At 48.4% G+C, this 14710-nt stretch overlaps 1 protein-coding gene across 4 annotated transcripts in view; it reads left to right on the forward strand.

The window, feature by feature from the left end:
• TTLL9 (tubulin tyrosine ligase like 9) overlaps positions 1 to 14710 on the forward strand; it is a 51662-nt gene extending 36952 nt beyond the window's left edge. For 2 of the 4 annotated variants that reach the window (XM_076011019.1, XM_020281775.2), the window contains 7 exons: positions 397 to 437; positions 1347 to 1434; positions 6154 to 6212; positions 6960 to 7156; positions 8875 to 8988; positions 10207 to 10331; positions 13597 to 13773. In XM_076011019.1, coding sequence (XP_075867134.1) covers positions 397 to 437; positions 1347 to 1434; positions 6154 to 6212; positions 6960 to 7156; positions 8875 to 8988; positions 10207 to 10331; positions 13597 to 13673 — 701 coding nt within the window. In that variant the 3' untranslated portion in view covers positions 13674 to 13773. Of the gene's footprint in view, positions 1 to 396; positions 438 to 1346; positions 1435 to 6153; positions 6213 to 6959; positions 7157 to 8874; positions 8989 to 10206; positions 10332 to 13596 lie in introns of all 4 variants that reach the window. The other 2 variants (XM_076011018.1, XM_076011017.1) reach the window with 2 other exon arrangements.

A 14710-nucleotide genomic window follows, 5' to 3' on the forward strand; every position in this document is an offset into this window, starting at 1 on the left:
TGTCCCCTCGGCTCCCCTCCAGCACAGCAGCCAGAGCGATCAGGTCCCTCCAGTGGCTCCCAGAGTTTGTAGGACAAAACCCAAAGGCTGCAATGCCCTGGTGCCTGCCAGCCTTGCTGACCTCATCTCCTTCCATTCGGCCCTCTGTCCAACCTTGTTGCCCCCTCGGGCCTCTGTTCCTTGGGCCGAAGGCCCCCCCGACTCTGGGCCAGGCAGGCCCCTTCTCACCCCGCAGGTCACTGCTTCACATGGGCCTTCCTTGACCACCAAGGCTCCAGCCTCTCCCCATGTTGACCCTCCCTGTCCCCCATCCACTGCCGTATCCCCAAAACCTAGCACAGTGCCAGACACAAATCAACATCTGTTACACGAATTAATTCTTTCCCTGCCTGACAGGCCGCAAGTTTGACCTGCGTGTGTATGTGCTGGTGACGTCGGTGAGAAACTAAGGCAGGGGTCCTCCTCCAGGGGGGTTGAGGGGTGGCCGGACTAGGGGTGGGCGGAAGAGGCCGTTCAGGGGGCACCTTGTGTGAGCTTGTCTGGTCTTATCTGTGCCTGGGAGAGCCGCAGGCGACATCTGGGAACAGGATGGGGGTGGGCAGGTGGACCCAAGTTCTAGCATCTTAGATGCCCCAGCATCTAGATCTGCCCCCTATCTGTCCTTTATTCATTCAGCCATCCATGGTAGACACAGCAAACATTTATTAAGCACCTACTAAGTACAAGGCCCTGGTACTTAGCAGGTTTTATCTCATCCAGTCCTCCTAATAATCCAGTGAGGTAGGTTCTATTATCTTCATTTTACAGATGAGAGAACAGAAACAGAGGTTGTGTGACTTGGCCAAGGTCACACAGCCAGTGAGTGGCAGAACTGGGATTCAAACCCAGGCCTCCTGGCCTCAAGTGCCCACTCTGTTGGCCACTTGCTCTACTCTCTCCATTCATTTGTTCACTCATTCAGCAGATGTTTAAACCTTCGTGGTGTGCTCCTTTGTGCTGGGCACAAGGATAAAGGGATGTCCGAGACAGGCTCAGCCCTGTCCTCCTGGACCTCACCGTGTGGTGGGAGCACGGACACACCCTGAGCAGGGCCGCGACACACGTGGTGGTGGAGCACAGAAGAGGCCCATTCATTTTGTTCCCTCTGGATCCCTGTCCCGGGGGAGGAGCAGGTAGACTCCAGGGAAGCTGATGTCGGAGCAGAGGCTTGAAGGCTGATTTGGGAAAGAAGGAGAGGCGCTCCAGGTGGAGGGAACGGCAGGTGCAGGACCTGGACGGTGTGGGAGTGCCTTGATGTATTCCCCTCCCCTTCTCTCTCTCTCTGTCCCCACCTCTGTCCGCCTCAGTACACCCCACTGCGGGCCTGGCTCTACCGGGATGGCTTCGCCCGATTCTCCAACACGCGCTTCACGCTGAGCAGCATCGATGACCAGTGTATCCTGGGATCTGCCTACCCCCAGCCCCACGCACCCGCCCTTTCCGTCCTGGGGCCAATCCCGAACAACCTTCTCCATGCACAGATGTCTGCCGGGTGCCTGTTGTGGTCTGGGCACGGGAGACACAGCAGTGAGGGACACAGGACTGGTCCCTTCCCTGTGGGAGCTTTCGGTCTTGTGGGGGAGATCCCAGGGGAGTAGCCCCGCTCTGCTCAGAGCCGCTCACCCCAACCTGCTTTGCCAGGTGATGGTTTTGGTGGTGGGACTGACATCCACACTTACGTATATTCGTAGGATCTGACAGTTTTAGCCCCTTTGAAGAATGTTCCCATCATTTTATGTGCCTTTATCTTCAGTGCCTAGTCATTGGCTCACTCATTCATTCAAATATAATGCTATTTTCACCCATCCAATTGGCAGGGACCAAAACTTTGATGATAACACACTGCCTTGGCAAGGCTGGGGGGTACATATGTTGCTGGCGGGAGTGTAAATTGGTACAACCCCTTCTAGGACAACCTGGCAACTAGCTATCAAAAGACAATAGCACACACCCTCTGCCCCAGCACTTCCGCTCTGGGAATTGAGCTGACAGGTGCACCCGCCATGCAGGGGAAGACAGGCTTAGAGGTTATTCGCTGCGCAGCCTCGTTTGTGAGAGTGAAAATAGGAAACAATGGGACAAATGGCTCATTCATACAATGGAATACCATGTGGTTAGAAAGGAATGGTGAAAGTGCTTCGTGTACTGATATGAGATCATCTACAACATGTATAGTTAATCGGGGGAAAACAAAGTATGTATAGAACAGTGTAAAAAAAAAGTATGTTCTAATTCACGTTAAAAATTATATCTTGGCCAGGCGTGGTGGCTCACGCCTGTAATCCTAGCACTCTGGGAGGCCGAGGCGGGAGGATCGTTCGAGGTCAGGAGTTTGGGATCAGCATGAGCAAGAGCAAGATCCTGTTTCTACTAAAAATAGAAAGAAATCAGCCAGACAACTAAAAATATATAGAAAAAATTAGCCAGGCATGGTGGTGCATGCCTGTAGTCCCAGCTACTCGGGAGGCTGAGGCAGGAGGATCGCTTGAGCCCAAGAGTTTGAGGTTGTTGTGAGCTAGGCTGATGCCATGGCTCTCTAGCCTGGGCAACAGAGTGAGACTCCGTCTCAAAAAAAAAATCTCTATATATGTTTGCTTATCTGTACATAGACATCTCTGAGACAAAAAACTGGAAAGAACTTGTCTTTGGAAGAGCACTGGGTGGGTAGGGACAGGGGCAAATGGGAGGTATTTCCACATTTGTGCCTTTTAACTTTTGAGTCATGTGAATGGATTATCTGGTCAAAATAAAAACATTCAAAAAAGGTTTTAAGATGTTTAGGCCTGAGCATCAGAAGAAAAGGGGCAGAGGAAAATCAGCAGGACTGTTACCTGCGTGTGGGAAAGATGGAAAGAGCAACACAATGTTTTCAGCCAGTTCGCATCTCTTTGCCTTCATTTCACCATTCAATTAAGTACATGCCCAGGGTAATGCATTTATTTGCATTGCTGCACCTGAGATGGCGATTCGGCCCTTCTGAGTATTTTTTTTGCAACTGTTTTTGCTATTTCGCCAACTTCAGCATCTCCAGTATATTTATTTTATCTTGTAATTCTAATAAGCATGTATCATCTGCAAGTCATCAAATTTAGTTGAGTTTTATTGCTACCTTGTTTTTTTTATTAAAATTAAATAATACATGTGAAGGACTGAGAACAGTGGCTGGCCCAGAGTGACCCTTGAGTAAATGTTAGTGATTCTCCCAGCTCCGTTTACAAATGTTTGTGCATCTCTGAGCGTCGTGGGGAATTATTAAACAAACCAAGCCCTCTCCCTGGGCTAGTTTCTATTTAATGAGGTTTTGCTGTTTTCACAGTGAGTGAATACATAGCATTTTCCACACGTTCTTTTATATTGTTTTTAATTTTTTAATCTTGAAATATTAATAGAAAATAATTTCTTATTTTCTATTCATAGAAAATGCAGGAAAGACTCTAAGAAACCCGTGCATCCACCATCCAGATTTAACAGATTAATATTTGACCCTATTTGCTTCAGATATTACATACCAAGTTTTAAAACAATTAAATATATTTTAACCTGACTTTGTTGTATATACTATATATATAGCTTACATACAATTACTCAAAAATATATACATATAGGGTATCTATAGATACATACACAAAATATAAAAATATTCACTGAAACAATGTGTATACTAGTGAACAAGTAGAAACAACTTAAATCGTGCTTGAGGAATGGTGAAGTGGATTATAAAGTGTCTACATGGTTGTGCATCAGTTAAAAACAATGAGGTAGATTGCAATGTCGTGATGTGGAAAGTATCCAAGACAGATTATCAAATGGAAAAACCAAAGGCAAGGTGAAGAATTGGCATGTTTGGATCTCAGTTTTGCTTTTAAGGAAGTATGTTTCTGTTCAGGGCAAGTATGAAAAGATCTTCACAATTCTGTAATCTACTAACTCTGAAATCTACTAACTGCAGAGGATTAGAATCAGGTCAGGAAACACTTATTTTTCAATTTTATACATGTTCCTATAGGAACATGTATTACTCTAATAATAAAAATAATAAAACATTTAAAGGACATAGTTTTTATAACAAAAGTGGTATAGCTCACTAAAGACAAATCAGAAAATGCAGGAAAGTACAAAAAAGAAAAGAAGCCCTTTCTAGATACCTTTTCTAGCAATAACTAATTACCATTTTGGTGTATTTCCTTCCAAGTTTACTTGTAGAGGTTGCCTTTTGTTGTCATTTGCCTTTTATATCTGAGTGATCCCACCATATAAACATAACCCTTTTTTCACTAAACATTATCATCAGTATTTTCCTTGTAGACATTTGCTATTAGTTAGTTACAAAGTATTCCACTGAGTAGATATATTGGTTTACAAATGCCTCATGCTGCAGACATTTGGGAAATATTCAGTTTCTTGCTATTATGACATACAATGCTACAAAGGAATATATTTTTTGTAAACCTTTTACTGCAGTTAAGATTTCTCCTTTGGATGGTGTCACAGAGGTGTAAATACTGGGTCAAGTGCATCTGGCCAGATTGTTTTCCAAAAGAATTCTCTTTATTTTTATCATCCCGTCGACACGGTCCATTTCACCCCAGCTCCCCAATACTGGGGACAATCATTTGAAAAAGCCATTTCTGAAACGGTTGGCATGTCTAGGTGAAGCATGTAGAAGCATTCATTGTACTATTCTTGCAAATATTCTGTGGGTTTTGAATTTTTCAAAATAAAATGTAAAAGAAATGTAACTGACGATGAGAAAGCAGGTCTCAAGTCAGAATTTACGTCTCTCCTAATTTGCATTTTCCCCATTCATTAATACCTCCCTTTGAAATTGGGTATCTTCTGTCACCGGGAGCTGTGAGCATTTTCCCAGATGGTATAGTTTCTCTTATATGTTTTCTTATCCTTTATTCAATAAATAAAGGGTCGGCCGGGCGCGGTGGCTCACGCCTGTAATCCTAGCACTTTGGGAGGCCAAGGCGGGCGGATTGCTCAAGGTCAGGAGTTCGAAACCAGCCTGAGCGAGACCCCGCCTCTACCAAAAATAGAAATAAATTAATTGACCAACTAAAAATATATATACAAAAAATTAGCCGGGCATGGTGGCGCATGCCTGTAGTCCCAGCTACTCGGGAGGCTGAGGCAGTAGGATCACTGAGCCCCGGAGATTGAGGTTGCTGTGAGCCAGGCTGACGCCACGGCACTCACTCTAGCCTGGGCAACAAAGTGAGACTCTGTCTCAAAAAAAAAAAAAATAAAGGGTCATAAATTCTATTGATTTTCATGTGACAAGAACATTAGACTCTCGCATTTGCTTACAAATCTTTTGTCTAGCCTTTTTTGTCCTGACATCTGTTTTATTTTTGTGTATTATAGTTGACTCCTTAGTTGAGCCCATAGTTGTCCATTGATTTCTACTGTCATTGCTAAACTGAGAAAATTCTCTTTTCTCTAAAGATTTGACAACTAATCAGCTTCATTTCTCTGTGGATTTTTTTTTTTTTTTGAGACAGGGTCTCACTCTTTCACCCAAGGTAGAGTGCCGTGGCATCATCATAGCTCACAGCAAACTCAAACTTCTGGGCTCAAGCGATCCTCCTGCCTCAGCCTCCAAGTAGCTGGGACTACAGGCATGCGCCACCATGCCTGGCTAATTTTTATACTTTTTGTAGAGACGGAGTCTCAATCTTGCTCAGGCTGGTCTCGAACTCCTGATCTTAAGCAATCCTCCCGCCTCGGCTTCCCAGAGTGCTAGGATTACAGGCATGAGCCACGGTGCCCAGCCCTGTGGACTGATTTTTGACTGTGTGTTTATTCTTTGCTTGGCTGTGGAGAGGGGAGGCTCCGAGTTCGCTGACCCACCCCCACTCTCCTCTTTAACCCCTCCTTCCCCTCTGCTCCTGGGGAGGCCAGAGCAGTGGTGAAGTGGGAAGAGCTGGGAGCCACGCTGCCTTCATCAGAGGGGAGCGATATCCGCTCTTAAGCCACTAACGCACTTTGCTGAGCATCCTCTTTTCCTATCTTTTAAATAATAGCTTCATGGGGATATAATTGAGCTTTATAGATAATATTTTTATGCATTGAGATCTACATCAATCCTTGACCACCAACCTCTGCCAGATGTTCACCTCACCAACGTTGCTGTGCAGAAGACGTCTCCCGACTACCACCCAAAGAAGGTGAGGGAGCCTGGCCTCTGGTCTCCAGGGACCCAGCCTCCTAGGGCTGGGCTGGGAGTGCCGGGGGGGACTATGTCTGGGGCTCACAGTTCACAGGGGCAGGGCCCAGGGCGAGAGTACAACTGGAGGTACAACGTACCATGGGTCTAAATATTTCAAACTTACAAATCAAACTAATGCACCCCTATGCAAAATGTGTCCCCTACTCCTACCTTGACATGTATCTTCTATTGATCAATTGATCAACTAATGTGTCACACAGATATACTTTATATCTATCTAATCTATATAAAATAACCTGCAAGGACAGCTTCAAATGTAGAATTCTCAGACTTCTCAAGAGGTAAGGGCCAGATCAGAGGGGCGCAGGCGAGGGGGCCCCCTGCTCACACCTGCTTTCCCTCCACTGGTTTCATCCCACACAGTGGGGGCCTTGTGCATACACACCCCTGCAGACAGCAGCCTGGTGGTCACCCCTTGGCCCTGGGATGCACACACGGCCAGTGCAACCTGTCCTCAGGAAGGCAGGCTCAGGGAGACGCCTACGCAGGCTGTGTGGGCAGGGACTTCGGGGTCCTGGGAGCCAGTCCTCCTGGGCATGCAGAACTTTTGCCCCACAAGGAGGGGCACATCCAGTCATCCCAATCACAGGACCTGGGGCTGGCCCCGCTTGCCTACACCTAAGGGCAGTCATCTAGGGTCCCAGCTAACTGAGTCCCCTCTCCCCACCCGGCTGCCTGGCCCCAGGGCTGCAAGTGGATGCTCCAGCGCTTCCGGCAGTACCTGGCGTCCAAGCACGGGCCCCAGGCCGTGGAGATGCTCTTCAGCGACATGGACAACATCTTTGTCAAAAGCCTGCAGAGCGTGCAGAAGGTGATCATTAGTGACAAGCACTGCTTCGAGCTGTACGGCTACGACATCCTCATCGACCAGGATCTCAAACCGTAAGTGAGTGGGTGGGTGGCCCAGTGAGCCAGGAAGTCATGCTTTGTGCACTCTGCATCCAGACTGTGCCCAGGTTTGAATCCCAGCTCTGCTACTTCCTAGCTGTATAACCTTGGGCATGCTTCCTTTTTCGGTGCCTTAGTTTGCCCATCTGTAAAATGGGGGTGGTCATTGTGCCTATACCTTATAGGATCGTTATGAGGATTAAGTGACATATAGTCTGCAGAGCACTGAGCAACACGTGCCTGTCACGAGAAGTCCTTTCCTGATCATCTGCTGAGTCAGGGAGCTTTCCCTGGCACCAGGCAAGCCCCCTCTGTAAGTCCCGGTGCTTTGAGGATGCAAATCACCATGTAAGGGAATACCATTACAGCGTCGGTCCCTGCCAAAAATTTGGTGCACTCCACCGCGCTCATGGAGGAGATTGATCTGATACGTAGCACAAGCCTGACCTGGCAGGGACCACAGTGATGGCCTCACCTGGGGGGACATGGAAGCCCAGTGGGGTGTTTGGGGAGCTTGAGGTCATGTAGCAAGTCAGAGGCAAAGCCAGGCCCGGGGTCCAAGTACCTGGGCTGAGCTGCTCCCCACCGGCACTGCCGGCTCCAGGACCCTGTTCAGGGTCACCGTAGGTGCTGAGGGGCTTCCTGAGCCGGGAGGAGGAGCCCCAGAGCAAGACCTAAGCCAGGCCCTGGTTCAGGAACAAGATCTCAGCAGCAGCGGGTCTCTCTCCTTTGCCTCTTGCAGCGAGGTGAGGGGCAGCCGTGGGCCTTGCAGTGGACACTGTGCAGGGATATGCTCAGGAGGAGGCAGCACACAGTAGAAAGGGGCCCTGGTCTCCTGCTGGCTGAGCCTACCCCTCTGCCCAGCGTCCTGTCTGCAAAATGACGGGGTTGTAAGCTGCAGCGCCTTGGGCTACTTTCAGCCTGCAAATACCTTGAGTATGACCTTCAGAATGATTTTTTTTTTTATTTTGTTTTGCTTGATTTTGTTTTTGTTTTTTTGAGACAGAGTCTCACTTTGTTGCCTGGGCTTGAGTGCTGTGGCATCAGCCTAGCTCATAGGAACCTCAAACTCCTGGGCTCAAGCAATCCTACTGCCTCAGCCTCCTGAGTAGCTGGGACTACAGGCATGTGCCACCATGCCTGGCTAATTTTTTCTATATGTATTAGTTGGCCAATTAATTTCTTTCTATTTATAGTAGAGACAGGGTCTCGCTCTTGCTCAAGCTGGTTTTGAACTCCTGACCTTGAGTGATCCTCCCACCTCGGCCTCCCAGAGTGCTAGGATTACAGGAGTGAGCCAGAACGATTTGTTTTTAATTTAAATGTGTTGACAAGCACTGAAATTTGGGACATGTTTGCATAAAAATCAGAATTGTTGGCTATTCTGGAAAAATTAGGTGACCTCGCCATTCTGGGCTCGCATCCCTTTCCAGCTCATCACAGTCTCGCCCCTCCCGACCGTCTGCCCAACCTTTGCCACAGCAGGTCGCTCGCATCTACAGCACATTTTCACTAGGCAAGGGACGTTTCTCTTGCGTCCACCTCTCTATCAGAAGAAGGAAAAACAGTAACAGCACCAGGACCCCAGAATCATTCTGATACCCACCCAGCTCTCTGCATTTAAGTTCCCCGTCGCAGCCCTGGCGGAACTGGGGGTGGAGCCGGGCTCCCCATCTGGTCTCCCTACAGCCCTCCGCTCCCTCCTGGTCTAGGTGGCTCCTGGAGGTCAATGCCTCCCCATCACTGACGGCCAGCAGCCAGGAGGACTACGAGCTCAAGACCTGCCTCCTGGAAGACACCCTGCACGTTGTGGACATGGAAGGGAGGTGAGGGCGGGCAGCCCCGATCACGCGCCCCAGTACATGTCACCTGGGGCTCCCACCGAGGAAGAGGGAGAGCTTAGGACCTTGGGACTCGAGTGGCCCTCAGAGGTGGCTCTGGCCTCATAACAGAGAAACTGAGATGCTCACGCAGGGTCAGGTCCCAGGCCAAGTACTCAGCCTCTCTGGGGCAGAGCAGGGCCAACTATAGCTTTTGAGACGGTCTAGAAGGATTTCCTCAAAACTTTCTGACTGTGGGACCCTGGACTAGTCACTTCACCTTTCTGAGACTCAGTTTCCTCATCTGCAAAATAGGAAACATCATGTCTGCCTCTCAGAGTTGTTAGGTTAATAGATGATGTACTGTACAGCTAGTTAAGTACTCAGTAAGAGGCTATTTATTGTTATAACAATGTATATATAATGAAAAATTCCAGGGTCTGCTTTCAGGAATGGGTGAATCCAGGTGCTCAGTCAATGTTGGCTGGTTTGTTTCCTCCCTCCCTCCCCCTCTCTCTCTCTTTCTCTCCCTGCCCCTCCCACTCCTCTTTCCTCCGTATTAGCTTTTCCCCAATTATTCCAGCAAAAGTTTGAGGGCCGGTTCTCCCTCCTGGGGATTGGGATACATGCCCATTCCTGAACCACCCATCATGACTCTAATTGGTCAGGTAGGTATAGGTCTTGTGCCTACCTCCCAGGGAGTGGGGTCAACCCCACCCGAGCCACGTGGGTGAGGAAAGGAAGAGTGCTTCTCAAAGGAAAGCCTGAGGTACCCTTGGGCTGAAATAAGGTGAAAATGGATGCTGAGCAGGCAGAACCACAGGTGTCCACTATCCCTACCATCACTTGTTCATTCAACAAACATTTGAGCCTTACTTTGTGCCGGCTCCCGTGCCACATACTGGGGACACGGTAAAGAGTAAAGAACACGACAGACTAAGCCCTGCCTTCCTGGAGTTTATGGTTTGAGGAGGAAAGGAGACTTTAAGCCAGAAATCACAAATAGGCACATGCTACCAAGCAAGGGAGCCTTGGGGTAAAACATAGGAGACGGCCCCTCTGAGACCTGCGTGGGCACCCGGGAAACAGCCAGTGAATGGCTGGACAAAAGGAAGCCTGACGGGGCGGACACTGGTAGGGCTCAGTGAGGGGTCGGAGACCTACCTGGCTTGGTCGTAGGCCCCCACCAGGCGCACGTCATTAATCCCGTGTGTCTCCTGCCAGGCTCACAGGAAGGGAGAAGCGAGTCGGGGGCTTTGACCTCATGTGGAGTGATGGCCCTGTCAGCAGAGAAGAGGGGGCTCCTGACCTGCTGGGGATGGGAAACTTTGTGACCAACACGCACCTTGGTATGGAGGAACAGGCGAGGAGGGGCACAAGGGATGGGCCATGGGAGGTGCCAGAAAGTCTAGGAGGCGGCTTGGCACAGCTAGATTGTGTGGATTCGATTGGCAATCTATCAGCTGTGTGGCCTTAGGCAAAGGACTTAACCTCTCTGTTCCTCATCTGTAAAATATTCAGTAGTTTTCATCTCAGTAAATGCCTAGAATACTAAAGACATTATTATTCATCTATCAGGAGGTGGATTTCAAAAGACTCAGGTGGAAAATAAATGAAAAAAAAATTTATATATGTTGTTAAGGGAAATTAAGGACTTCAGGGCTTGACTTTAAACTTGGTTTCTAAAAAGTAAAAATTTTCCCTGATTATAAAAAGTATTCACACTCATTGTAGAATATTTGAAAACTAAAGAAGGAAATAAAAAACCATCCAGACGTAAGCATCTTTAACAATCTGGTGTATTTCCTTCCAGTTTTTAAAAAATGCATATATTCATACTTTTTCTTTTACAAAATTGGCATTGGGCTGGAGTTTCCAGTCCCACTTTTCCACGTGGCATTTTCCATTCAAGAATATTAATAAAAGCCTCCCTTTTGGAAGTACTTTTTGGCCAGGTCTGGATGAAATGTTTTACATACATTATTTCATTTTATCTTTAGGCAGTTTTTTTGTCATTTTACAGATGACAATAAATGGGCTCCAGGTGTTATATAACTTGCTGAAAGTCTTGGGCACAAGAGGTGAGCCGGACTTGAGCTCCAGTCTGTCTTATTCCAAAACCTGAACACTTGACCGCTAGACTCTCTTGCTTCTTGGCAGAGTTAAAAACAAAATTTTACCATATTTCAGCTCATGTATGTGCCAAAATTTACTAAACCAATTTCTTATAATTTGGCACAACTGCAATTTTTTACTTTTATAAATAATGCCATGATGAACATCCTCTCATATAAAGCTTAACTGAAATGCTGGCTGTTTCCTTACGACAGATTCCTAGAAGTAGAATAACTGGGTCAAAGGAATGGGCTTACTACAACCAAGTTGCTTTCCAGAAAGATGATATGAATTTGCCAGTTTTTAATTTAAAAAAATCTGTGCCAACTTGCCAGGTACAAAGTACTAACTTATTGTAATTTTATGTGCATTCCATTGATTACTGGTGAGGTTTCAGTTTTTAAAATTTGCATTTCTTTTGTAAGCTATCCTGACTTTTTTTCTATCTTTCTATGGGTTGTTTACAGTTTTCTAAATTTGTAAGGTTTTGGATGACTATATAACACTTTTCAAGCTTTAATGTGCATATGATCACTTGGAAATCTTATTAAAGATTGTGATTCAGTAAGTCTAGGGTGGGGCCCAAGATTGCATTTCTAGCAAGCTCCTGGGTGATGCTCTGTTGGTTGACTATTGCTGGGTAACGAACCCTCCCCAAATGCAGCAGCTTAAAACGACTATTTCATTTGCTCATGATTCTTCCGGTCTCTCCTGGGGTCACTCACAGGGCTGCAGGCACCTGGCAGAGTTACTGAGACTTGATGGCCTACAATAGCCTCTTTCACGCATGTGGGGGTTGACACTGGCTGTCAGCTGGGCCTCTCGTTCCACGTGGCCCCTCATCCTACAGCCACCTAGCCCTGGCTTCTTCAGATGGTAGATTCGGGGTTCCAGGAGGCAAGAAAAGACATTGCAAAGCCTTTTGAGGCCTAGGCTCAGAAGTCCCATAATATCATTCTGCTATAATCCATCAATCAAAGCAATCTGCTAGTCCAGCCCAGTCACCAGATAAGGAAACAGACTCTACCTCTTGATGAGAAAAACGGCCAAGTCATTTGCAGAGAGGCATGCATGTGGGAATGGAACCGTTGCAGCAATCTTTGCTAAAAATGCACCTCAGATGTCAGTGCTGCTAGTTCCCCATGCCTGCTCAGTAGCAAAGGTGTAGACAGTGATTCTGCCCCTTGGCTGCATATTGGAATCACACAGGGGCTTTAAAGTACACTGACGCCTACACTGAAAGAACAATATGGCTGGTTCAGGGAATCAGTATTTTTTAAAGCTCCCAAGTGACTCTCATATGCAGCCCAGTTTGAGAGCCTCTGCTTTAGAGGTCTCTAGAATTATTCCCAAGTTTCCAGTCACGTGTTTGGGTGGATGGTGGGAAACGCAGGAGGGGCTGGTTGGAGTAGGAGGAGGACTGATGAATTGAGCTAGGGAGGTGCTCAGGGTCATCCAGGTGGAGAGGTCAGAGGTGAGTCTAGAAGCCCCGGAAGAGGTTTGCACTGGACATGAAGACTTGGGAGTTATGACTGAGCCAGATACAAAGCCAGGGCTCCGGGGAACTCACTTTGGGAAACCCTGAGGATGCGCGTAGTGGGCTGTCTGCTCAGTGGAGCCTTGATGGCTGGTGAGTGCCTGGGAAGCAGGGACAGGGTTTGGGGTGCTAAGAAAGGTGGCAGACACCTCCAGGTCAGTACTGTAGACACAGATTCTGTCATTCAAGTAGCATTTTTGAGTGCCATCAGTGTGCCTGGCACAATATTAAGTGACCGTGGAGTTGCCTCAAGGATCAGCTCTGACAGAAGACAGCAAACAGGTTGACATTGTGAACGTGCTGGGAGGGGAGGCATCTCAGTGGCTCACGGCAGCCCCTGGCCATGGCTTGCCTGGGACACGCTTCCCTGAGACCAGGAGCCACTTGTGGGGATAATGCATCTCTTAGCCAATTATGCCTGGCACGTGGGCTGGGTACTAGAGGAAAGCTGACATTACTGGGCACCTATTAGGTACCAGGCACTGTGCTTTAAATGCGTTTGCACTGAGCAAAGCCGGGAGGAAAGGCAGAGTGCAATCGTGGTTAAGGGTGTGACTCTGGCACCTGGTAGCCTGGGTTCAAATGACTTAACCTCTCTGAGCCCATTCTGCCTTGTACACCTATTCCCATGAGGGCTCAACAAGTTCCTCTGTCTTGAGCACCTGAAGCAGTCCCCAGTTTCAGAGAAGCCCCCAACCAATGTTAGCCTTTGTTGATGAATCCTCATGCTCCCTCCATAAGGCAGGAAGTATCCTGGTTTACTGATGAGAGAAGTGATGCTCACGAGGGTAAATGACCTGCTTGAGGGCCATGCAGTTCAGGAACGGAGCCAGGATGCAAGCCACGGGCCATGCACAGCTGCAGGGCTCCTGCTGGCCCCTGCTCCCACCAGATAGTGGGGGCACAGGCCCCTCCACTCCTCAAAGGATAGGTCATCCCAGCCAATACTCCTTCCCTTCCAGGCTGTGTCAACGATCGGAAAAAACAGCTGAGGCAGCTGTTCTGCTCCCTTCAAGTCCAGAAGAAAGCTTCCGGTTGATCCCCGGCTACGGGGAGGAAAGCAACCCTGGGAGGTGCCACCCAAGCCTCTCCTCACCCCCGATTCCAGCACAGCAGCACCTCACAGCATTTGCCTCCCTCCCTCCAACCTGGCAGCAGCTTTGCTGGCTCAGCAGCGGCTGCTTGCTGCTTGGATTGGCCCCTGGGTTCCTCCACACCATCCCTAGGCATCTTTGCACCAAGAGACAGCCAATCCCCAGGACTGGATGAGTTTTAACCTTGACAGATTGGCTTGGCTATTGGGCCCAAAGAGGACAAATGCAGCAAGTTCTGCTAGCCCAGAGAGATCACGCCTAATAAATGAGCACAGGCCTGGCTCAGAGGATGCTGTTGGCTGCAGCCAAGTCCTCCTGGCTTTGATACTTGGACGTCTCTCAGGTTAGTGCTGAAAGGGTCCTTCAGGAGCAAGAGGTCAGAGGCTAAGCAACATGTCTTTAAGCTGCGCTTGCAAAGCAGTTACTAGATTGTGTGTTTACTGGGGCTCTGGGGAAGTGCTGAGCCCTAAATACATCCTCTCCTCCTCGCACATCAGGGGAACCAGTGGGCCAGAGCGTCCCCATTCTCAGGTGGACAAGGTAAAAATCAGGAAGCTGCTTAGTGAGGGTCTCTGCAATGATGCATTTATCTAAGTCAGCTGAGTGACCTAGGTGCCTCTCTGGCCCTTCCTGTTTGAGGTTGGGAGGTAAGCCTTTCAAACCCCAAAGCCTTGGGCTCATGGGCAAGATCACTTGGAGAGTTGGGTCCAAGTAAATATTTCTGCATTTTTCACATTCCTACATTTCTAAGCCTCCTCTTGGTTTAAGAGGGATTGCAGGGGCCAGGTGTGGTGGTGCCCGCCTATCGTCCCAGCTACTCAGGAGGCTGAGGCAAGATTGCTTGAGCCCAGGAGTAGGAGGCAGCAGTGAGCTATGATCGCACCACTGCCCTCCAGCCTGGGCGACAGAGTGAGACCTTGTCTCTTAAAAAAGGGGGGAGAGGGGCGTGCAACAATGGTAGGCTGATGGCTCCATGGGGGAC

The sequence above is a fragment of the Microcebus murinus genome, chromosome 16 (assembly GCF_040939455.1).
Source record: "Microcebus murinus isolate Inina chromosome 16, M.murinus_Inina_mat1.0, whole genome shotgun sequence".
Taxonomy (NCBI): domain Eukaryota; kingdom Metazoa; phylum Chordata; class Mammalia; order Primates; family Cheirogaleidae; genus Microcebus; species Microcebus murinus.